The 25,293-nt window shown below is 40.5% G+C and overlaps 1 protein-coding gene and 1 long non-coding RNA gene across 7 annotated transcripts in view; one reads left to right on the top strand and one right to left on the bottom strand.

Annotated features, from left to right (window-relative positions):
• LOC123652643 overlaps positions 1 to 9,410 on the bottom strand; it is a 29,372-nt gene extending 19,962 nt beyond the window's left edge. Inside the window, exon 1 of the long non-coding RNA XR_006742089.1 lies at positions 9,199 to 9,410. This is a non-coding gene — a long non-coding RNA (uncharacterized LOC123652643). The remainder of the gene's footprint in view (positions 1 to 9,198) is intronic.
• Positions 9,411 to 22,471: 13,061 nt separating this feature from the next.
• Positions 22,472 to 25,293, top strand: part of CUNH3orf52 (chromosome unknown C3orf52 homolog) — a 36,875-nt gene continuing 34,053 nt past the window's right edge. For 2 of the 6 annotated variants that reach the window (XR_004989181.2, XM_036445200.2), the window contains exons 1-2: positions 22,474 to 22,720; positions 24,487 to 24,492. Coding sequence is in view for 3 of the 6 variants with exons in the window: in XM_036445200.2 (XP_036301093.2) it covers positions 22,577 to 22,720; positions 24,487 to 24,492 (150 nt within the window). In the remaining 3 variants the exon portion in view is untranslated. Of the gene's footprint in view, positions 22,721 to 24,486; positions 24,493 to 25,293 lie in introns of all 6 variants that reach the window. The other 4 variants (XR_004989179.2, XM_045584001.1, XM_036445202.2 and 1 more) reach the window with 4 other exon arrangements.

Raw genomic sequence — 25,293 nt, 5'->3', positions numbered from 1 at the left:
AGAGTCTTTGGGGTTTTCTATGTATAGTATCATGTCATCTGCAAATAAGAACAGTTTTACTTCTTTTTTTCAATTTGGATACCTTTTATTTCTTCCTCTTGTCTGATCGCTATGGCTAGAACTTCTGATACTATGTCGAATAGGAGTGGTGAGAGGGGGCATCCCTGTCTTGTTCTGTTTTTAGGAGAAATGAGTTTAGTTTTTGTCCATTGAGTATGGTGTTGGCCATAAGTTTGTCATATAAGGCTTTTATTGTGTTGAGGTATGATCCCTCTATTCCTACATTGCTGAGAGTTTTTATTAAGAAAGGTTTTGAATTTTGTCAAATGTTTTTTTCTGCAGCAATTGATATGATTATGCGATTTTTGTCTCTCAGTTTGTTTATGTGATGTATCACATTTATTGATTTGTGGATATTGTACCATCTTTGCATCCCCAGAATAATCCCACTTGATAATTGTGTATTATCTTTCTAATATATTGCTGGATCTGATTTGCTAGACTTTTATTGATGATTTTAGCATCTATACTCATCAAGGATATTGGTTAATAGCTTTCTTCCTTTGTTTCTATTTCTTTTTTTGTGGTGTCTTTATCTGGTTTTGGTATTAGGGTAATGCTGGCTTCATAGAAAGAGCTTGGAAGTGTGCTTTCCTCTTGAATTTTTTTGAAATAGTCTGAAGAGGATAGGTTTTAGTTCTTCTTTGAATGTTTGGTAGAACTACCCTGTAAAGCCATCCAGACCAGGACTTTTTCTTGCAGGAAGATTTTTGATCACGGTTTCCATTTCTTTGGTAGTTATCAGGCTATTTAGGTTTTTTGATTCTTATTGGTTGAGTTTTGGGATCTTGTATTTTTCTAGGAATATGTCCATTTTGTTGGAATAGAGTTGCTCAGTATTTTTTTCATAATCATTTGTATTTCAGTGGGATCGGTTATTATTTCACCTCTTTCATTTCTGATCTTGTTTATTTGGGTCCTCTCTCTTTGCTTCTTGGTGAACCTGGCTAGAGGTTCATCAATCTTGTTTATTTTTTCAAAGTACCAGCTCTTGGTTTTGTTGATATTTTGTATTTTTTTTGTCTCTATTTCATTTATCTTTGCCCTGATCTTTATTATTTTATTTCTTCTGCTTAAGCTGGGCTTTTTATGTTGCTCTCTTTCTAACTCTGAGTTGTAGGGTTAGTAATTTATTACCATTATTTCTTGTTTTTTTGCTGTAGGCTTATAGAGCTATGAACTTCCCTCTCAAGACTACTTTCATTGTGTCCCATAGATTTTGTATTGTTTTGTTTTCATTGTCTTTTGTTGCCATGATGTTTTTTATTTCTTCCTTGATCTCTCTGGTAACCCAGTCATTGTTTAATAGCATGCTATTTAATTTCCAGGTATTTGATTTTTTGTTTGTTTGTTTGTTCTTATGTAGTTGATTTCTAATTTTATGTCATTGAGATCTGAGAAGATGCTTGATATGATTTCTATCTTCTTGAATTTGAAAAAACTTTGCCAGTGACTCAATATATGATCTATCTTTGAAAATGACCCATGTGCACTTAAGAAGAATGTATATTCTTTGGCTTTGGGGTGAAATGTTCTGAAGATGTCAATTAATTCCACTGATCTAGTGAATCATTTAGGATTGATGTTTCTTTCCTGATTTTTTGTTTAGAGGATTGGCCCAATGATGACAGTGGGGCATTAATGTCCCCTACTATGACTGTATTGCTGTCAATATCTCCCTTGAGTTCCTACAGAATTTTTTTTTTAATGTATTTGGGTGCTCCTGTATTGGGTGTGTAAATGTTTACCAGAGTTATTTTTTCTTGTTAGATTGCTTTTCTTAGTATTATGAAGTGGCCTTCCTTATCTCTTTTTATGTCCTTCACTTTGAGATCTAATTTGTCAGATATAAGTATTGCAACTCCAGATTTTTAAAAAATTTCCATTAGCCTGAAAAAACTTTTCCATTCCTTTACCCTTAGTCTATATGTATCTTTTCTTCTGAGGTGGGTTTCTTTTAGACAGCAGATATATATTATAGGTCATGTTTTCTTATGCAATCTGTTGCCCTGTATCTTTTTTTGTTTGTTTGTTTGTTTGTTTGTTTTCTTTTTAAAAAAAAGTTATTTATTGATTAAGGTATTACATATGTGTCCTTATTCCCCCATAACTCCTCCACCCCCTACTCATACCCTCACCCCCCTGTTGTCTGTGTCCATTAGTTAGGCTTATATACATACATTCAAGTCCTTTGATTGACCTCTTCCCCTTACCCCCACCCTCCCCTACCTTTCCTCTGAGATCTGATGGTCTGATCGATGTTTCTCTGTCTCTGGAACTGTTTTTGTTCATCAGTTTATGTTGTTCATTATATTCCATAAATGAGTGCGATCATGTGATATTTATCTTTCTCTGGTTGGCTTATTTCACTTAGCATAATGCTCTCCAGTTCCACCCATGCTGTTGGAAATGGTATAAATTCCTTCTTCTTTAGCTCAGTGTAGTAGTCCATTGTGTAGATGCGCCACATATTTTTAATCCACTCAGCTGCTGATGGGCACTTAGACTGTTTTGAAAACTTAGCTATAGTAAATTGTGCTGCTATGAATATGGGGGTGCATATATCCTTTCTGGTTGGTATTTCTAGTTTATTGGGATATATTCCTAGAAGTGGGATCACTGGGTCAAATGGGAGTTCCATTTTTAGTTTTTTGAGGAAACTCCATACTATTATCCAGAGTGTCTGCACCAGTCAGCATTCCCACAAGCGGTGCACGAGGGGTCCTTTTACTTCGTATCCTCACCAACACTTGTTGTTTGTCAATTTGTTGATGATAGCCATTCTGACAGGTGTGAGATGATACCTCATTGTCGTTTTGATTTGCATCTCTTGGATAATATAGTTGTTTACCTATGCTGTCATCTTGGTTCTCCTCTCCCATTGCCCATTCTTTTATTGGGTTGTTTATATGAGTTCCTTTTGTTAAGTTATATGAGTTCCCATGTAAATGTTGGAGATTAAACTTTTATCAATGATAACATTGGCAAATAAATTCTCCCATGTGGTGGTCTTTCTTATTTTGTTGATGGTTTCTTTTGCTCTGCAAAAGCTTTTTATTTTGAGGTAGTCCTATTTGTTTATTTTCTCTTTATTTTTCATTGCCCTAGGAGCAGTATCAGTGTTGAAGTTCTTTTGGCGTATGTCTGAGATTTTGCTGCCTGTGAATTCCTCTAGTCTTTTTATGGTTTCCCATCTTATGTTTAAGTCCGTTATCCAATTTGAGTTCATTTTTGTGTATGGTGTAAGTTGGTGGTCTAGTTTCATTTTTTGCATGTATCTGGCCAATTTTCCCAACACCATTTATTGAAGAGACTGTCTTGATTCCATTGTATGTTCATGCTTCCTTTGTCAACTATTAATTGGGCATATGGTTTGGGTCGATTTCTGGGTTTTCTATTCTATTCCATTGATCTATATGTGTATTCTTTTGCCAGTACCAGGCTGTTTTGAGAAGAGTGGCTTTATAATACAGCTTGATATCTGGTATTGTGATCCCACCTACTTTGTTCTTCTTTCTCAGGATTGCTGTGGCTAGTCAGGGTCTTTTTTTTATTCCAGATGAATTTTTGGAAAGTTCGTTCTAGGTCTGTGAAATATGCCATTGGTATTTTAATGAGAAGTGCATTGAATCTATAGATTGTTTTGGGTAGTATGAACATTTTAATGATGTTGATTCTACCAATCCACGAACACAGTATGTTCTTCCATCTATTTATGCCTTCTTCTATCTCTTTTTTCAATGTCAATTTTTTTTTACATATAGGTCTTTTACCTCTATAGTTAAGTTTATTCCTAGGGATCTTAATTTTTTTGGTACAATGGTAAATTGGATTGCTTTTTTAGTCTTTCTGTAAGTTCACTGTTGGTGTATAGAAATGCCATAGATTTTTTGGCTTTAATTTTGTATCCTGCTCTATTGCCAAATTCACTTATTAAGTATAATAAGTTTTTGATGGAGTCTTTAGGGTTTTTATGTACAGTATCATGTCACCTACTAATAAGGACAGTTTTACTTCTTCTTTTCCAATTTGGATGCCTTTTATTTCTTTTTTCTGTCTGATGGCAATGGCTAGTACTTCCAGTACTATGTCGAACAGGAGTGGTGAGAGTGGGCATCCCTGTCTTGTTCCTGTTCTTAGGGGAAATTGTTTTAGTTTTCGTCCATTGATTGTGATGCTGGCTGTGGGTTTGTCATATATAGCTTTTATGATGTTGAGATATGATCTTCTATTCCCACCTTGATGAGAGTTTTTATCAAGAAAGGGTGTTGGATTTTTTCAAATGCTTTTTCTGCATCAATTGATATGACTATCTGATTGCCCCCCCTTAATTTGTTTATGTAATGTATCATGTTTATTGATTTGCAGATATTGTACCATCCTTGCATCCCTGAGATAAATCCAATGGAGGAAAAAAAGCATTGTCTAGGTCCTGCACAGCATGATATGTTCCTAGGATCATTTTATCTATTATTGTGGCAATATTTGGCACAGCCACAGTAATAAGGGGCACTACCTTATTAAGCTCCTTATAATTTGTTGTCATGTTTTCAAGAAACCTGTGGGCTGTTCAAGGCTCTGTGTGCAAGGTGCACAATGCCCTCAGTTCGGGGAACTCTTGGATAGGTTTCCCTATTTCCTTATGTCCTCCAGGTGATAATGTTTAACAGTCCCCACTTTTCCCTCTGGTGGCAAACTAACTGCCTCCCAGTCTGCATTGCTATCTGAGTCAATTATTTCTAGTCATAGGCAGAATTCCTATTACAGGTTTATAAAGTCTGGACTTTTGAGATATTGGTACTTAATATGTTTTCCAAAATTGGAGAGATGAAGACCTCATACTCCAAATGGGGGAGAGTGCCCAATTTGCAGAACCCGGGAAATTTTCTGACCATTACACACTAGCTTCCATAGCCATTGATAGCACTGAGGGGGCCAGAGAATTTCTGAGGATTGCCATGTATTAGAGTGCATTCAACACCAATATCAACAAAGTAGTTACCCTGTGTTGATTTCTGGGGACCAATGGATGGTGAGTTTCTCTGTGGCCTCTGACTGCCTACTGTGAGCACAATCCTAGCCTTCCTCCTATACTGGAAGGGGGCCAGAGGTTCAGGAGCAGGGAGTATGGTTGAGAAAATGAGCCATAGGGGATTTTTTGGGACAATAAAACAATTCTGTATGAAAATGTAATGGCCAGTAAGTGACATTGTGCATTTGTCAAAATGTATAGAGTTTTACAATATATACAGTGAACCTTGATTATACAAAGTTTTAAAAATCCATTTAAGAGTCTTGGATCCCAAGGAATGAAGACTGCAACTTTAAAATCTAATTGTATTAAGATGTATCCTATGGAATGCAATGAGGCATCCAACAAATGTAAAATAAAATCTCAGAAGGCTCCCCTAAATCTGTTGGGGTGTCTTCTGGGGCAGCCAATGGTATCAGAACTGTTCTGTTTTTAAGCTTTCCATAACCCCATTAGCACTGCATTAGGCTGACAATCATTTCTTTTGGGGTGCCTGTGGTAACCAGATGGTGCCACATTTGCTTTCAGGTTATGCTCACAGGGCTTTTCTTCCCTGCTGCTCTTATTGCCCCCTTTTCTTTCACTCTGTCTGAGTTCCAAGTCCTTCGCATAGCTTGGATGTGCTCAGAGACTGGTGTGTTCCCCTAGATCTTTCTCCAGTTTCCGAACCCCGGCTTCTGCCTTTAGCTGGGCTTCTGTAGTCCATCAAACCACCCACGAAAGGGTTTAGCCTACAGTTGCGACCAAGTGCTCTCCTTTTTTGCTGCAGAGTACAATGTGTAGCTCTTCAATACATGAGGCCAGATGGTGTTTTGGGGGTGGCCCTGGTGTGGTCAACACATGTCTAACTTATGGGCCACTCCTCCACATAGAAGTAGATGGCCAACCCACGATTTCCCCACAGATTCCTCTTTCCCAAGGCCCATTTCTTCAGTCTCTTGTCTGGCTCACCAATTGTTAGTACATGTTCACCCAGGGAAAGGTCCCAAACTGAAAATCTACTTCCTCAGCAGAGGGCAGGGAAAGAATGAATGAAGGCGGGCCACTCCAGTCTGGGTAATCAGTAGAGGAAAACTTACTTATGAGGCACATCTTGGGTGGCTGCAAGATGAAATGGATCCTGAAGATGCTAAGCAGACACCAGGGAATCATATAGGGGGCAGGAAGAGAATAGTGTACTATCATGTAACTGCTACCAGGTTCGGGAAATTGCTTTACATGCTTGACCAGGTCAGAACAACCAGATTGTTTTCTGGATCCAGCCTGTACCAGGAGGTAGGAGAGGGATGCTGGTTTGTGTTAGAACACAAGTGATTAATATCAAAACAATCTTCAAAGGAGTTCCTTCTAATCCAGGTCCAGCTTGCAAGTCAGACTGCCCTGGAACAGTCTCCTCCACACACCAAACACTGAAAGCAACCAAGGTGCCTTCAATTGGTGAATGATTAAACAAACTGCATGACTGTACAACAGAATATTACCCAGCCATAAAAAGAAATGGCTACCAAATCACAAAGAGACATGGGTAAATCTTAAATACATATTGCTAAGTGAAAGAAGCCAGTCTAAGAGATCTACATACCCTCTGATTCCAATTATATGCCATTCTGGAAGAGGTAAAAAAATATCAGTGGTAGCCAGGGGTTCAGGGGCAAAGAGTAGGGTTGAGGTGAGCCAGGGGATTTTTGGGACAATGAAACAATTCTGAATGAGACTGTAATGGCCAGAAGTGACATTATGCATTTGTCAAAATATATAGAGATTTACAATACATAAAGTGAACCTTAATTATACAAATTTTAAAAAACTCATTTAAGAGAACAGGAATACCAGGGAGTGAAGGCTGTAACTTGAAAATCCTATGGAAACATAAAAGTTGATAGTCTGTGCACTTTATAGATGCAATTGAAATGGCATCTTACCTATGCATGTCTTCCTCCCCCAAACTTATAACCCTAGACCAGTGTTTCCCAAAATTTGACATATGTGTACCCCTTCTATAATTTTCGTAACGCTGAGTACCCCTTGTACTCATGAGAACATAGAATGAGGTCTAGCTAAGCATGGTGCAGTGCATATCTCCACCAAACTCCAGTGCAACGTGTACCCCCACCAAACTCTTCCCGTACCCCTGGGGGTATGCATACCACACTTTGGGAAACACTGCCCTAGACTATTCATAAAACAAACAAACAAAGAAATAAGCATCAGACAATTTCTAATAGAGAGTAATTCTACAAAATACTTGACCAATGTCTCTCAAAACAGTCAGTCATCAAAAACAGGGGAATTATGAGAAACTGAAAAGGAGTCTTAAATAGAAAAAGATATTAGGCAAAAACTCAGAAAATCTCAATAAATTGGCACACACAAACTAAGTACTAAATTTCTGTGGCACACCAAAAATACATTTTTTGCCCATCTGACAAAAGAAACAGATATAATTTTGATTTATTCCCATTAGACGGCTATTTTTTCATTGGCTGTTGTTATATTTTTATTTGACAATCCAAGGGAAAAGAGGTCAGTATCCCAGAATAAATAATCAGGTATGGCATGTTTTAAAAATTCTTGTGGCACACCACTTGAAAACTACTGTTATATAGCAATCACATTGAATAGACTACATCTGCCCTCAACAGTATGGATAAAGCTCCCCAATATATTATTGAATCACATTAAAAAGACATCCTATCTAATAAAGAGGGAATATGCTAAGTGACCGTCACACCATCACAATAATGGAGGCACCCATAGCTAATAGGAGGAAATATGCTAATTTACTGTCACACCCTCAAAGATATCAGTGCCCACAGCCACAAGATGGTGGTGCCCAAGCCCCTCAGCCCTTCAGCCCCCCAGCCGCTCAGGGCCAGCCCAAGGTGCAAGCAAACCTCGGATGGCAGCCTTCAAACCACCTGGGGCCAGCCGAGGTGCAGGCAAGCCTCGGATGGCAGCTGCACAGCTGCCTAGGCCCACTGGAGACTCAGGTAACCAGGGTTGGCCAAGGCTTGTGTTGCCGCAGTGGCAGTAGCAAAGGTGTGATGGGGCATTGCCTCCTACCCTGAAGACTCCTGGACAGTGAGAGGGGGCAGGTTGGGTTGAGGGACCCCTCCCCCCGCTCCAGTGCATGAATTTTCATGCACCGGTCCTCTAGTAGTTTCTATAATTGTGCTTATCATGCCACTTCATCATTATTTGTTCACATGCTTGTCTTCCCTACTAGAGGCTGAGTTACTTGAAGACAAAACCAGGCTTCTCCATTTTACATTTTATATGCTCAAATAAATTAAAGAGAAGTAACATGAGCATACTGGATTCCTTTACTTGTCACACTCTTTTTGTCCTGAGCATGTGTCACCCCTCATCCAATCTTTGATTAAACTATCCAATTGAATTCAAATGATACTTTCCCAGGAAAAACTCCTTAACCAGAAGTGATCACAATTTCTTTTTCTCTCCTGAATTCCTACATAACATTTATTATTGCCTTTACAATGGACCCAACTGATTTTGCATGGTTTTGAATTAAATGTCTTTAATAAAATAATTTTAAATGACTAGAAAATAATAGGATCTGTATATTTATCAAGTCTTTAATGTGTTCAAGTGTACCTCAATTTGTACTGATAAGTAAACACACCAAGAAAATAACAAAGTTGACAACAATAACAACAACAAAATTTCTTAATGACCTCAAATAGCCACAAAAACATGTCAGACTCAAATTTAAAAGTAAAGGGGCTACAAGAAGTAACAGAGAACTAACTAACTAACTAACTAACTAACTAACTAACTTGCAAAGAGCTCATTTGCCCTCAGCAGGTTTGTGGTCTCCTCTCTAGTTTGAGCTCCTTGGGCTCACTTCAGAATCAGTGCTTACCTCCTTCTTTTATTCTCTGTTTGCTAAGTCACTGCTTTATTTATGCTCAACTTAAACAGTTTTCTGGTTGCCAAGAATTTGGACAGCTGATTGACACAGAACTGAACATAATGTTCTGGTCACCTAACTTTATAAAAGTAAAAAAGACCATGCAGCCTGGTATTTATTCACCACTAATCCCCAAATTATTGGAGTTGAGAGAAAAAAAAAAATGAAGAGTTACCTGATCCTTGTACCAAGACGGGAAGCACGAGGAGCTGAAGAATGGGCTGGAGTAGAAATTCCATTAAATTTGATGAGGAAATCTTCTCTAACACTTGGAATACTTTCTTTTCTAACTGAAATCTAACACTGAAATACAATTTTCAGGTCTTTTGACATTCCACAAAAATGTGTTACTCATTAACTGCTCTGACAGTTCATTATACATTCCTTCACCCTTAACTTTGAACTTCCTTGTCTGCTTAATCTACTGTATATAAAGAGCCAGGGTCCATAACATCACAACTAGACCAAACACCGGAAGTCGGTGCTGGGTTGCTGTGGCGACCCAACACTGACTGCACCTGGTGCCTCACAGCAGCAAACCGAGCACTGACTGCCAAGGGGGCTGCGGATCAGGCCCGGAGAGAAGCCTGCAGAGAAAGAAGCAGGGTCTGATCCCCAGCCTCTGCGGCAGCTGTGGATCAGCCGTTGCTTCTCTCTTTCTCTCCAGGCTTTGCCAACAGCTGCGCCTCTGCTTCTCTCTGGGCTTCTTTGATCAGGCCCAGAGATAAGCCTGAAGATGCCGACTGGCATAGAAACCAACCAATCAGAACCAAATCTGGGTGAAGTGCCAGGAGTCAAAGACTGCCTAGGAGGTAGAGCTTTTTTTTTTCCTTCATCCCCCCCCCCCCCCCATCACTTTATATTGTTCATTATATTCCATAAATGAGTGACATCTTGTGATATTTATCTTTCCCTGACTAACTTATTTCACTTAACATAATGCTCTCCAGTTCCATCCATGCTGTTGCAAATGGTAAGAACGCCTTTTTTTACAGCATTGTAGTATTCCATTGTATAGATGTACCACAAGTTTTTAATCCACTCATCTGCTGATGGGCACTTAGGCTGTGTCCAAGTATTAGCTATGGTGAATTGTGCCCTTATAAACATAGGGGTGCATATATCCTTTCTGATTTTTGTTTCTGTTAAATATATATATATATATATTCCTAGAAGTGGGACCACTGGGTCAAATGGGAATTTCATTTTTAGTTTTTTGAGGAAACTTCATACTGTTCTCCACAGTGGTTGCACCAGTCTGCATTCCCACCAGCAGTGCACAAGGATTCCTTTTTCTCCTCATCCTTGCAATCACTTGTTGCTTGTTGATTTGTTGATGATAGCCATTCTGACAGGTGTGAGATGGTACTGCATTGTTGTTTTGATTTGCATCTCTCTGATGATTAGTGATTTTGAGCATGTTTTTATATCTCTTGGCCTTCCTTCTGTCTTCTTTCGAATAGTATCTATTTAGGTCCGTTGCCCATTTAAAAAAAAAAAATTATTGTTCTGATTATCACAGATGTTACCGCCTCCTCCCATAGCTCTCCTCCACCTGGTTCCCACCCCACTCCAGGACTTCCCCCTCCCCCCACCCCAACCTTGTCCATAGGTATAAGCTCTTTGTCCAATCTCTTCCCACGACAACCACTTCCCTCTGAGGATTGACAGTCTGCTCCCTTTTCATGCTCTTGATTCTATTACATTCACCAGTCTGTTCTGCTCATCAGGTTTTTATTCATTTGATTTTTAAGTTCACTTGTTGATAGATATGTATTTGTTGTCACTTTGTTGTTCATAACTTTTATCTTTACCTTTTCTTCTTCCTCCTCTTCTTAGAGAATACCCTTCAGCATTTCATATAATACTGGTGAATTCCTTTAGCTTTTTCTTGTCTGTGAAGCTCTTTATCTGACCTTCAATTCGAAATGAAAGCTTTGCTAGGTAAGGTAATCTTGGTTGTAGGTTCTTGATATTCATTACTTTGTATATTTCTTGGCATTTCCTCCTGGCTTGCATAGTTTCTGTTGAGAAATCAGCTGACAGTTGTATGGGTACTTCCTTGTAGGTAACTTTTTTTCTGGCTGCTTTTAAGATTCTCTCTTTGTCTTTTGCCCTTGGCATTTAAATTATGATTTGTCTTTGTGTGGTCCTCTTTGGATTCCCCTTGTTTGGGGTTCTCTGTGCTTCCTGGACTTATAAGTCTATTTCTTTCACCAGGTAGGGGAAGTTTTCTGTCATTATTTCTTCAAACAGGTTTTCAATATCTTGCTCTCTCTCTTCTTCTGGCATCCCCATAGTTTGGATGTTGGTATGCTTGAAGTTGTCCCAGAAACTCCTTACACTATCTTCATATTTTTGGATTCTTTTTTCTTTTCTGGTTGGGTGTGTTTTGCTTCTTCATATTTCAAATCTTTGACTTGATTCTTGTTATCCTATAGTCTGCTCTTGGATCTCTGTATATTATTTTTTATTTCAGTCAGTGTACACTTAATTTCTAATTGGTCATTTTTTATATCCTTGAGGGTCTCACTAAATTTCTTGGGGGTTTCTAGAAGATTCTTGAGTAACCATATGACCGTGGTTTTGAACACTGTATCAGTATTTTGCTTTCATCAATTTCTTTCATTTGTGACTTGGTTCTTTGTCTCTGCATTTTGGCTTCTACCTGTGTTTGTTTCTATGTACTGGGTAGTTGCTAAGTCTCCTTAAGTTGATAGAGTGGCCTTGTGTGGTTGGTGTCCTATAGGGCCCAGTGAATCAGCCTCCCCAGTCAACTGAGGTGGACACTCTTGATTAACCCTTGTGGGCTGTTTGCACAGTCTTATTGTAGTTAGTACTTGATTGCTGTTGGTATCACTGGGAGGAATTTTTCTACAGGCCAATTGGTTGTGAGGACCAGCTACGTCTACACTAGAAGATCTATTGCACAGGAGACACCCTTTTGGGGCAGGGCTTGCTTTAGTGGGGCTTTGGTGCTCCCTGAGTCTGCCCCTTGAGAGTGTCTGTTATAGATGTGAAGAATTGTAATTCGGTATGGTCTCACTCTGACCTCTGGGTACACTGGCTCTTGGATCTCCAAGGAGGTACAAGGTCAGCCACTGTCTTGGGCTTCCCAGCAGGAGCTACAGAGAAATCTGCAGATTCTTTCTCTTTGTATGTGGTTTGGAAATGCCCAGAGGAGGCCCTGCTGCTGCCAGGCCTTGGGTCTTCTCTTGAAAGCTCTGGGGCTCTCTGACCCAGCTGCAGTTTGACAGGTTTTAGGCAGAGAAAGGACAGGCCATTCATATGCAAAAGCCAATGCACACAGCTTGGGTGGGGTTGTAAATTGAGTGAGGTGGGTTCTCTGGGATTCACCAGGACAGAGCAAACAGCAATGGCTGTCAGTCAGTCCTACACCAGAGAGGTCTCCGGGTCTCTGAGTCCCGCACCCCTGTGTAGGAACAATGATTGCTGCGAGCACCTCTGAAAGCCACCCTCACATTCCTGTCACAATGGCAGACAGTCCAGTTTCTCCCCATATGTGTCTGGGTCTCCCAAAGTCTCACCCAGAACTGGAGTTCAGAGCAAGTGGGAGCTTGTACCTCCCTCCTGATTAAAATAGCAGCACATCTAGTGCTAGCAATTTCTGTGCTTCCACACCTCTTACCAGTCTTGCTGAGCTTTTTTCATCTCTCTAGTTGTAGAACTTCCACTCATCCACCTTTCCCACTGTTTTTGGTGGTAGTTGTTCTGCCTTTTAGAAATAATTTTGATGTGGCTGTCAGAGTCAGAAAATATAGTTTTTTACCTATGCTGTCATCTTGGTTCTCCTCTCCCATTGCCCATTCTTATATTGGGTTGTTTATATGAGTTCCTTTTGTTAAGTTATATGAGTTCCCTGTAAATGTTGAAGATTAAACCCTTATCAGTGATATAACACTGGCAAATATGTTCTCCCATGTAGTGGTCTTTCTTGTTGTTTTGTTGATGATTTCTTTTGCTCTGCAAAAGCTTTTTATTTTGAGGTAGTCCCATTTGTTTATTTTCTCTTTATTTTTCATTGCCTTAGGAGCAGTATCAGTGAAGAAATTGCTTTGGCATATGTTTGAGATTTTGCTGCCTGTGAATTCCTCTAGTCTTTTTATGGTTTCCCATCTTATGTTTAAGTCCTTTATCTAATTTGAGTTTATTTTTGTGGTGGTCTAGTTTCATTTTTATTTTTTATTTTTGGCATGTATCTGTCCAATTTTCCCAGCACTATTTATTGAAGAGACTGTCTTGACTCCATTGTATGTTCATGCCTCCTTTGTCAAATATTAATTGAGCATAGTGGTTTGGGTTGAATTATGCGTTTTCTATTCTAGTCCATTGGTCTATATGTCCATTCTTGTGCCAGCACCAGGCTGTTTTGAGAACAGTGGCTTTGTAATACAGCTTGATATATGGTATTGAGATCCCACCTACTTAGTTCTTCTTTCTCAGGATTGCTGCAGCTATTTGGGGTCTTTTTTTATTCCAGATGAATTTTTGGAAAGTTTGTTCTAGATCTGTGAAACATGCTATTAGTATTTTAATGGGAGTGCATTGAATCTATAGATTTCTTTGGATAGTATGGGCATTTTGATGATGTTGATGCCACCTATCCATGAAAACAGCATGTTCTTCCATACGTTTATGTCTTCCTCTATCTCTTTTTTCATTGTCCTGTAACTTTCCACGCATAAGTCCCTTACCTCCTTATTTAAGTTTATTCCCAGGTATTTAAATTTTTTTGGTGTGATGATAAATGGGATTATGTTTTTAGTTCCTTTTTCTGTGAGTTCATTATTGGTGTATAAAAAAGCCATAGACTTCTGGGTGTTAACTTTATATCCTGCTACATTGCTGAATTCATTTATTAAGTTTAATAATTTTTTGATGGAGTCTTTAAGGTTTTCTATGTACAGTATCATGTCATCTGTGAATAAGGACAGTTTTATTTCTTTTCCAATTTTTATGCCTTTTATTTCTTCTTCTTGTCTGATCACAATGGCTATGTTGATCAGGAGTGGTGAAAGTGGGCATCCTTGTATTGTTCCTGTTCTTAGGGGAAATGGTTTTAGTTTTTGCCCATTGAGTATGATGTTGGCTGTAGGTTTGTTATATATGGCTTTTATGATGTTGAGGTATGATCCTTCTATTCTCACTTTGCTGAGAGTCTTTATCAAGAAAGGGTGTTGGATTTTGTCAAATGCTTTTTCTGAATTGATAGATGTGATTATGCAATTTTTGTCTCTCAACTTGTTTATGTGATGTATCACGCTTATTGATTTGCGGATATTGTACCATCCTTGATTCCTGGGATAAATCCCACTTGGTCATCTTTCTGATGTACTGCTGGATCCAATTTGCTAGAATTTTGTTGAGGATTTTGGCATCTATGTTCATGAGGGATCCTGGCCTATAATTCTCTTTCATTGTGTTGTTTTTATCTGGTTTTGATATTAGGGTGATGCTGGCTTCATAGAAGGATGTTGGAAGTGTTCCTTCCTCTTGAATTTTTTGGAATAGGCTGAGGAGGATAGGTTTTAGTTTTTCCTTGAATGTTTGGTAGAACTTCCCTGTGAAGCCACTGGGCCTCGGGCTTTTGTTTGCTGGAAGCTTTTTGTTCACTGCTTCAATTATTTTGGTATTTATTGGCCTATTCAGTTTTATTTTTTTATTTTTTATTCTTCCTGATTGAGTTTTGGGAGCTTGTATTTTTCTAGAAATATATCCATTTTGTTGGAATAGAGTTGTCCATAATTTTTTTTTCATAATCCTTTGTTTTCTGTGGGATGGGTTGTTACTTCATCTCTTTCATTTCTGATTTTGTTTATTTGGGTCCTCTCTCTTTCCTTCTTGGTGAGCCTGGCTAGAGATTCATCAATCTTGTTTATCCTTCAAAGAACCAACTCTTAGTTTTGTTGATCTTTTGTATTGTTTTTTGTTTGTTTGTTTGTTTTGTCTCTATGTCATTTATTTCTGCTCTGATCTTTATTATTTCATTTCTTCTGCTTATGCTGGGCTTTTCTTGTTGATTTCTTTCTAACTCTTTGAGTTGTAGGGTTAGATAATTTATTACCATTTTTTAAAATTTAAAAAAAAATTTTTTGAGGTAGGACTGTAGAGCTATGAACTTCTCTCTCAAAACTGCTTTCACTGTGCCCCATAGATTTTGGATTGTTATGTTTTCATTGTTGTTTGTTACCAGGATGCTTTTTATTTTTATTTTTATTTTTTTTATCCCTTTGGTAACCCAATCATTGTTTAATAGCAAGCTATTTAGTCTCCAGATGTTTGATTTTTTTCATTGTTTTATTGTGGTTAATTTCTAATTTTATGCCATTGTGAACTAAGAAGATGCTTAATACTATTTCTATCTTCTTGAATTTGAAGAGACTTTACCTGTGTCCCAATATGTGGTCTATCTTTGAAAATGACCCATGTGCACTTGAAAAGAATGTATATTCTGTGGCTTTGGGGTGTTCTGAAGGTGTCAATTAATTTCATCTGATCTAGTGAGTCATTTAGGATTGATGTTTCTTTCTTTATATTTTGTTTAGAATAGGAGTGTCGAACTCAATCAGAGAAGGGGCCAAAATCTAAAATCCAGCCTAAATCGCGGGCCGAATGGTTTACTGAACAGTCATAAACTGTCATTGTGATGGAAATGCAGCGGAGTGCAGTGATGACAGCGCGGTGCAGGCCACATTGCAAGGCCTGGCGGGACGGATTTGGCCCGCGGGCCTTGTGTTTGACACATGTGGTTTAGAGGATTGGTCCAATGATGAAAGTGGAGTATTAAATTCCCTTATTATGACTGTATTGCTGTCAATCTCTTCCTTGATATCTTCTAGTGTTCTTTTCTTTTTATGTAGTTGAGTGTGCCTGTGTATATATGTTTACATATGAAGTGGCCTTCCTTATCTCTTGTTATGGCCTTCACTTTGAGGTCTAATTTGTCAGATACAAGTATTTCTACTCCAGTTTTTTTTTTTTCTTTTCAGTTCCATTTGCCTGAAAAACCTTTTTCCATCCCTTTACCATCAGTCTGTGTGATTCCTTTGTTCTACAGTGGGTTTCATGTAGACAACAAATATATATGTCATGTTTTCTTATCCACTCAGCTACCCTATGTCTTTTGATTGGGCATTTAATCTGTTTATATTTAAAGTTATTATTGATAGGCACTTAATTTGTTGCCATTTTTATTCTTTATGCCTGTGTTCCTTCTTTCCTTCCTATTTATTCTCTTTACAGCATACCCTTTAGCATTTCCTGCATTGCTGGTTTGGTGGTAATAAACACCCTTAGTCTTTTTTTGTCTATGAAGCTCCTGATTTCCCCCTCAATTTTGATTGATATCCTTGCTGGGTACAGTATTCTTGGATTCAGACCCTTCCTTTGCATGCCTTTGATTATTTCATTTTATTCCTTTCTGGCCTGATGTGTTTCTGATGGAGGTGTCTTTTTAGGTAACTTTCCGTTTCTCTCTGGAAGCCTTTAAAATTCTTGCTTTGTCGTTGGTATTTGCTAATTTAATTATAATTTCCTTGGTGTTGGTCTTTTGGGGTTCATCTTGTTTGAGACTCTGTGAGCTTCTTGCACTTGTGTAAGTTTTTTCTTCCCTATATCAGGGAAGTTTTCTCTCATTATTTCTTCAAACTGGTTTTCTATTCCTTGCTCAGTTTCCTCTCCTTCCTATATCTTATTATGTGGATGTTGTTTTGTTCATGTTTCCCTTAGGCTCTACTCCTGTTTTTTAAGTGTTTTTTTTTCTAGATGTTGCTCTGTTTGGGTATTTTTTTCTACCTTATCTTCTACCTTACTGAAGCAGTCCTCTGCTTCTTCTAGTCTACTGTTGATGCTTTCTATTGAGTTCTTTATTGTAACAATATCATTTTTGATTTCTTCTTGTTTTTTCTTGAAAATTAACCTATTGGTGCTCACACATATTGTTGAATTTGTTTTTCATCCTTTTCAGCAACCTAATGACCATTGCTCTGAATTCTTTCCCTGACATATTGCTTGCCTCAATTTCCCTTACTTCATTTTTTTGTGATTCCTCCTTTTATTTCATATGCAGACTGTTACTTTGTCTCCCTATGATTGCTCTTTTTGGGGTGTCTTGTTATGTAGATCTATCTCCTGTGTTTACTTAAAGGCACAAATTACTATTTGAGAAGACACAACACACAGGACACCAAACACAAATGTATTCAGAATACCAATAACTCCAAATAAAGGTGACCACCAGAGAAAAGAGAATTAATGGAGAGAAAAGCGTGCAAAAATGACATTGAGAAAAGGGGGAAAAAAAGGAAAAGAAGTCAAAAGAAGGGTGGAAAATATATGTATATGGGGAGATAACTTTAAAAAAACAACAGCTAATCCAAAAAATGCAAACAACAAACACCCAAACAACAAGCACCCATCTGAATCTGAGGAAACAGAGCTCGTGATCTATGACCTCCATGGATTGCCTCACCAATGGTGTTTAATTCACCAATTCTGGGTGGATGTTGTTTGATTCAGCTGTTCCTTCTGTCTGCTGTGTGAGAAGGTGCAGGGCCCATCTGCATATTCTGCATCTGTGCTGCTTTGTCTCCCCCTGGACAAACTTTTAGGTGCCCACAGCTGGAGCGGCTGGAGTCTTGGTGTTCATGGGTTCACAGCTGAGGCAGCTGGTCTGTGGGTGATGTGGTTGTAGGCTCCCGGAGGTATGAAGGTAACATTGGGCTTCCAATCATAGCCGCTTTCCCCTTTAAGATGGCACAATCTCTACAGCAGAGCTGGCTACTCCGGGAAAGATTTCAGCATTAGTAGAAGCGGCCAGGCCAGGGGAGCCTGGTCTGCCAGTCCCCAACAGTCCTGTGGAATATAGCTGTCCCTCACTCACAAATACAGACACTCCCTACATGTCCACACACTCTCCTTTCGGACTCTCACTCACACACAATCTTGCATCCTGCCATCCTTTTGGCCACCATTTTGGATCTTCCCCCCATTGGTTAATTTTTAAATGTTATTTACATTTGACTCCTTGAGCAAACTAAAGAAATTGAGTCAGTAATAATTTGAATATATTAAAAATAACTATTTTTCAAGAGCAGTACATTTTTAAAAGGCACATTTAAAAAAATATCCATGAAAGAACAATTCCTTTAAAAAAAACAATCCCCCATAGAAATATATTTTGAAGAAATTGCACAAATAAATCCAGGTAGAATTTGGTTACTCATTCACTAATTCTTAACTTTCACCAATAATTGTTTAATTTAAACTACCTCCAGGGAAATACATTTCTTTCAAACTCATCCTGAATTCTTAGTTTGGAACCAGACTAACAGGATGCAAAACTCCTCAAGTTGAGGTTTGGACACTAATCTACATTCTAGGTCAGCTGTATGGAAATGAAGAAGCTTGCAGTTACGAGAAATCAGGAACAGGTTGCAAGTAAGACTTTAAGTGGTTGGAGCTACATTGGGAGGTGTCAGCAAGTGTCAGTGATCAAGAAAATATGGCAGGATAAGAACACAAATCAATATTGAAAGAAAATATGTTAAATCAAGGGTTGTTGCTGCATACTAAATGTCAGGGTAGTTACAGAGATACTTATGATCATGGAAAATAAAAATTACTGAGTCTCTGTTATTTGTCAAGCACAATAATAAATGCTTTGCTCTAATTGCTTCACTTAATCCTCCTAACTCTACTGGGTAGGAATTATTTTGCAACGAGGAAAGAATCTCACATTGAACACCTTGTCCAAGAACATCTGGATTGTGAGAGTTCTAACTCTTCTTGTGTTCGAAACCTGTGCTATCATACAGATGCCAATCATGTACAGGGCTTAGGCTAATGGGGTTCTGGAAATGTAGTCTGGATTACAGATTACATAAACCTTACTTTACAATAAATTCTCAGAAGGCATGAGGAGATCTAGTTTGGAGTGTGTTTGTGACAAGAAACAGTAGCTTTTTTTTTTATCCTTTGTGGCAGTGAAGAAAACATTAGGAGAAAAGATTGCTTGGAAGATAGCTACAATCCATCTGACATGACAGAGGGCTTTCCCATTGAGACTGAGAGCCTGCAATTACCAAGTTCAACAACACAGAGAGCACTGTGATGGATGCAGAGATAAGTACTGGGAATACAGATACCTCAAGACATTTAAACATAAAGAAGTCAGACAAGAAAAAAAAAAATTACTGTTCCTACTCCACTTTAGCCATTCTGACCTCTTTCCCGATTCTCAGAAAGTAAAAGTCACACAGGCTCCAGTATCAGCTCCTTTGTCCTGGAGTTCCCTTTTCTTTCTGAAACCTGCACAGCTAGCTCCCTTACCACCTTTAACTCTGTTCAAGTTGCACCTTTTCTTTTCTAATTAAGGCATATTTGATATATAGCATTATATTGGTCTCAGGTGTACAACATAATTAATTGATATTTGTATAAAATGATCACCACAGTAAGTCTAGTTAACATGTCACCTTACATAGTTACAATTTTTTTCCTCATGGTAATATTTTTAACATCTATTTTCTTAGCAATTTTCAAATATGCAATACAGTATCATTAACATTTAAAAATATTTTTATTGGTTTCAGAGAGGAAGGGAAAGGGAGAAAGAGATAGAAACATCAATGATGAGTGAGAATTAATTGATTGGCTGCCTCCTGCATGCCCCCACTGGGGATCCAGCCCACAACCCTGGGCTTGTGCCCTACTGGGAATGGAACCATCATCTCCTGGTTCATAAGTATATGCTCAACCTCTGAACCACACCAGCCAGGTTGCAATACAGTATTATTAATTATAGTCACTACAATATACACTACTTTCTCAGGACATATTTATTTCACCTTCTCAGTGAGGTAACTTGATCATATTTATAGTTGCAACTCTTTCCCTTCCCCCAACCTCCACCCTTCAGCACTCCAGCCTCCGGTACTCTGATTTACCTTTTTATCCATAGCAAACATTACCTTCCAATATTCTAGAAATATTATTTATTAACTTTGGTTTTCCTCATGAAATGTAAGCTTCACAATGGTAGCGATTTTGTTTTATTCAGCTATCTCTTTATACCTATCTCGAGCATCTGGAAGAATGCTTGACACATAGCAAGCAAGCACTCAATATTGCTAGTTAAATTAAATTGGACTAAATATGTGACATATTAAGCGCAGGTGTAATGAGTATTGGTAGCTGGGGAGATTGTGGGTAGCTTTTGCTAGAAGAGAGGAGTCAGAGAAGGTTTAGTAGAAAAAATATTTCAGCTAGGATTTAAATATAATGGGTATTATCAATGCAAGAAAGTGGGCTGCAGTGGGAGGGAAAAGATTCCAAGCAGAGCAAACATTATAGACAAAAGTGGGAGTGAAAACAGAATGGGCTAGGCAAGGGCCTTCCGGAAGAGGAATCTGGTCAGAGCAGAGGAGTCTACTGACTATTGAATACTGGAGAGGGAAGACTGAATGCCAGTTATTGTAGGGAAAGGCACATTCAGATTCTCTCTTTGCACACCAGATTCATTTCTCTGCTCTGAGGTCTGGAAGGCTGATGTCCAGTTCCCAAGAGGAGTCTCAGGCAGGAAACTGGCAGTTTGGGGAGAGGTGAGAATAGTTAATCCTCCCTACTGGGCTGCAGTTCTGACAGTGGCTGCAACTTTTTATTTTTTTTATTTTTATTACAGATCCTATTAGGAGGGCCCTTCTCAGTGTCCAGTAGGTCTCAGGGGTCTGATGGTTTTCTGCTGTAGCTGGTCCTTAGCTGCCTGGACATCCCCTCTTGGTTCCCTGCTCCTCCATAAAAAAATTCTCAGCTGAGAATGTAATGGATTTTTGCAGGATCTGCCTCTAACAGAGAAAAGCAGAGATGGCAGAAGTCAGCACAGGCCAGCAGCTGAGTGGCTGCCACCAAAGGACCCACTCAGCAGGCAGATAGAGTCCAAAGTGCAGGTGATCTGGGAGCAGGAACACAAGAGGTAGTGACCCAATATCTAGGCAGTGTCTGAACAGAAGGCATCGAGGGTGCCAGACTTCTGGACACAAGTCAACATCTTTATGTGTCCTGTCCACACTTCAAACTGTTCTCAATATGTGTGTGAAGTAGGGAGGCAAGCCTGCTCAGAAGCTCCAGAGGATCTGCAGGTCCCAAGCTTAGCTAACATAATCCCAGGCTCAGGAAACCAGAAGTTTTGAACTATGGAGTGTGTGTGAACTATGGAGTGTGTGTGTGTGTGTGTGTGTGTGTGTGTGTGTGTGTATACTTTCCCCTCAGGTATGTATGTAGTGGTGGTGGTGGTGGTCGGAGTGTGTGTGTGTCTGTGACTCTATTCCCTATTCCTAAAGGTAGATTATAATAGCCAAGGTTTTAGTTTATTTTTAAATACATTTTTATTGATTTCAGAGAGGAAGGGAAAAGGAGAGAGAGAGAGAGAGAGAGAGAGAGAGAGAGAGAGAGAGAGAGAGAGAGAGAGAGAGAGAGAAAGAGAGAGAAGCATCAATGGTGAAAGAGAATAATTGATCAGCTGCCTTCTGCATGCCCCCTATTGGGGGATCCAGCCCGCAACCACAACCGAGGCATCAACCCATGACCTCCTGGTTTGTGGGTCACACCCAGCCACTGAGCCACACCAGCTGGGCATAATAGCCAATGTTTAGGCCACTCTCTTAACCAGGGCAACGACTCCATTCGGTGGGCATTGATGTGATGCCAACTTTCCGGGCGAGGAAACTAGCACTGAACAGTGATGTCCCCGGTCTCGTAGAGAGGAACTTGAGAGAGGGGTTCACTGGGGCAGTCTGGCTCCAAAGCCAGCTGTGCCCTGCCTCTGCCAGCCTCCTGAAAGGAAGCAGCCCTTCCTGCGTGCTGCTACCTTCAGCTGATCAGAACCTCACAGGATTCCTGCTGGCAGATTATTTGTTGATGAAATAAATGAACTTTAAAAATATATACTTTATTGATTTTTTACAGAGAGGAAGGGAGAGGGAATAGAGAGATAGAAACATAGATGAGAGAGAAACATCGATCAACTGCTTCCTGCACACCCCCTACTGGGGATGTGCCCACAACCAAGGTACATGCTCTTGACCTGAACGGAACTTGGGACCCTTCAGTCCCCAGCCCAACGCTCTATCCACTGAGCCAAACCGGTTTCGGTGAAATGAATGAACTTTTGCTAGGCGGCGAAAGCTGGGACAAATCCCAGAAACAGACAGCTCCCGGGCAGCTCCCGGGGGTGGAATGCCAACTTTCTCCCATGGCACCGCGCTGCCAGGTCATCCGTGCCGCAGCCGCTGCCCGCCAGGCCCTCCTGCTGCGTGTCTGCTTGAACAGGGAAAGGAGCGCGGGCAGCGCCCCAACAAACCAGAAAAACCGCCCTCCCCGCCCGCGGCCCCGCCCGCCGCCCGACGTCTTCCTCCCTCCGCCCCGCCCCGCACCCACGGGGTAGAGAGCCCGCCGCCCGGGAGGCCGCTGCGGACTCTGCACCCTGGGGTGGGTGTGCCGCCTGCTTCCCCGGGCTCCGTCCTCCTCCGCCGTCCATGGAAGGAGCCCGGCCCGCGCCGCCCGGGGACCCGCTGGAGCTCTCGGTGCTCGAGAGGCAGCCGGACGAGCAGACGCCTCTCAATGGAGCCGCTCAGGTCATCCCTGTCCCCTTTTCTGCCGAGGAGCCCCGTCCAGCCCAGGTAAGCTCTCCTCCACGGAGCCCCGCGCCCCAGGGTCCGGGCTCCCCGCCAGGAGCCGAGCCTGGCTCCTCTGTGTCGGGTTCCCAGCCCGCTCCCCGGCGCCGCCGACTCTGGGTGCGGGGGTGCGCGATGGGAAGCCCTCAGTGGGGCGCACCCCGGAATGCCCTCCAGCCCGGGCCTGCCCCAGGCCCCGCGCAGCCCCCTGGTTCCCACGGAACTTGGAAGAATCCCACCTAGGAGGTGTGTGGCTCCTCTCTTCCAAGAGAGAATCCCCAGAGAATGGTTTTTTAAAAAAGTCCTGTAACTTTCAGGTTTCTTTTTTCTTCTTTTTTCTCAAGTAGAACTAGAGCGATAGATGGCGTCTTCCCCTTTTCTCCAGAACCTCCTTGATTCCCTCGTTCCTACCTTGCTGCTTCCTCCCGGTCCTCTTACCCCCGCCCATCCCGCCTGGCGCTCAGCCCCTACACACACACACACACACACACACACACACACACACACACACACTTGCCAGCGTGGCCACTGGACTTCACAGCAAGAGAGATGGGCAGAGTGGAGAAAGCATCTGGAACAAAAAGAGCCCGGGGCTGGAGGTGGGGTATAAACTTGCCCTGCTCAGTGGAAGGAAAATCATTGAAAAAGGTTTTGTGCCAAAGAATATGAGGCTGCGCCTCATTTGCTTCGGCTTTATTTTCATCTCCAGGAAAGTCCTTGGCAATGTTTTGGTTGAACTCCTCTTATTCAGCCCTCGCTGCGAGGGGAGCATTATTCATTCTCATCAAACGCTTGTAAAACAGCAGAGGCTTGCAATTCCCAGCCACGTACCTTGTGATTCACCTTAAGACTGGCTTGAGTTTTACTAGCTCCGTGGAACTCCCCGTGCAGATGGTTCCAACCTGGCATTTCTGCCCTGCTCCTCCACTCCCGCTCCGGCTGCTCCACTGTTGGTTTTAGGGATAAGCAGGACATTCACACGGTGAAAGCATTGTTTTTGCTTCCACACTGATCCCTGGGAATACGGCAACGTCTGCTTTTACAGTTGCCTAGAGGTACCTTGGAGAGTAAGTTGGTGCCTTATGTTTGAGCACCTCTGGAGAAGGGAAGTTGGAGAGAGATAGTCTAATCCTGGGCAAGTGGCCTCCAAGGCAGTGTCAGGAATGGGAACTGGGAATACTTGTCTCATGTTAAATGGATTCAGGACAATCCAAAGACTTCATGGTTTGGGACTGAATCCAGAGATCTGAGTTCTGGCGACTGCTTCACAGCTGAAGGATGTGTCCTGGGGCAAGGCGCTGAGGTCTGTTTTCCCTGCTCTCCAGGGCTGGTAATGTAATGTGGTTACCCTGGCTTCTCCCCAGGGCTGGCCGCGCCTTGGTGGAAACAGTGGAGTGGAAGAAAATGCCAAGCATACGTAGGGTACACCGTATCAGTATTTTAGAATTGTTTAGCACCTCCCTAATACAGATTGCTCTTTCATGTTGTAATTCAGTAATTTTCAACCTTTTTCATCTGATGACACACATAAACTAGTTACTAAGAAGATTCTATAGCACAATAGATATGTGTTTTTTTGTTATTTTTTGCCAATCTAACAAAAAAAAGTATAATTTTGACTTATTCACACCAGATGGCTATTGTGTTGGCTATTGTCAATTTTTAATTTGACCATCTAAGGGAAAAGAAGTCAGTGACCCTGACTAAATAATCAGATATTTCATGTTTTCAAAATTTTTGCAGCACATCCGTGTGCCTGCTGCAGCACACAGGTTGAAATCGCTGTACTAGTAACTTCCTCCAGACTCAGGTATACACAGATATCCTAGACTTCCTTGAGAATTTACTTTGTAGGTCACCATATGGGAAACTAGTGGTGAGTGACATAATGGCATGAAGGTGAGGGGGTTACATGAGCACTTGGAGGACAGTCTAGAAATGCATGAATGGGGGGAGGGGACTTTTTATAAAGGGAAAAAATAGAAAGAAAAAAAAAAAACCCTTACCTAACCTTTCTCTTTGGTTCTATAGAATAAAGTTGAAGTGTATTTTAAATGGAAAAATCAATTAATATAGAGTTATTTAAAGTGTTGGGTAGCCCAACACAAGATTCAGACTTTTAAGAATTTTGTGTGTGGTCTCCTTAAACTATATGTTAAGACTTCCAATTTTAAAAAAATATATTTTTATTGATTTCAGAGAGGAAGGGGGAGAGAGAGAGAGAGAGAGAGAGAGAGAGAGAGAGAGAGAGAGAGAGAGAGAGAGAGGAAGACAGAGAGAGAGAGAGACTCAATGATGAGAGAGAATCATTGATTGGTTGCCTCACACCAAGGATCAAGCCCACATCCCTAGCATGTACCCTCTCTGGGAATCAAACTGTGACCTTCTGGTGTATAGATTGATGTTCAAACATTGACAAACAGGCCAGGCTCCAGTTTTTTAAATATAAACTCAAGTCTATATATTTTTATTAACCATATGTTTTGTACCTATCATGTGCCAAATATGTATTATACATAAATGTGTTTTATTATCACAACAAACGTAAGAAGCAAATGTGAGTATGTCTTTTGCTTTGA

This window comes from Pipistrellus kuhlii, unplaced genomic scaffold (assembly GCF_014108245.1).
Source record: "Pipistrellus kuhlii isolate mPipKuh1 unplaced genomic scaffold, mPipKuh1.p scaffold_m20_p_2, whole genome shotgun sequence".
Taxonomy (NCBI): Eukaryota; Metazoa; Chordata; class Mammalia; order Chiroptera; family Vespertilionidae; genus Pipistrellus; species Pipistrellus kuhlii.
This window is presented reverse-complemented; position numbering and strand designations above follow the sequence as displayed.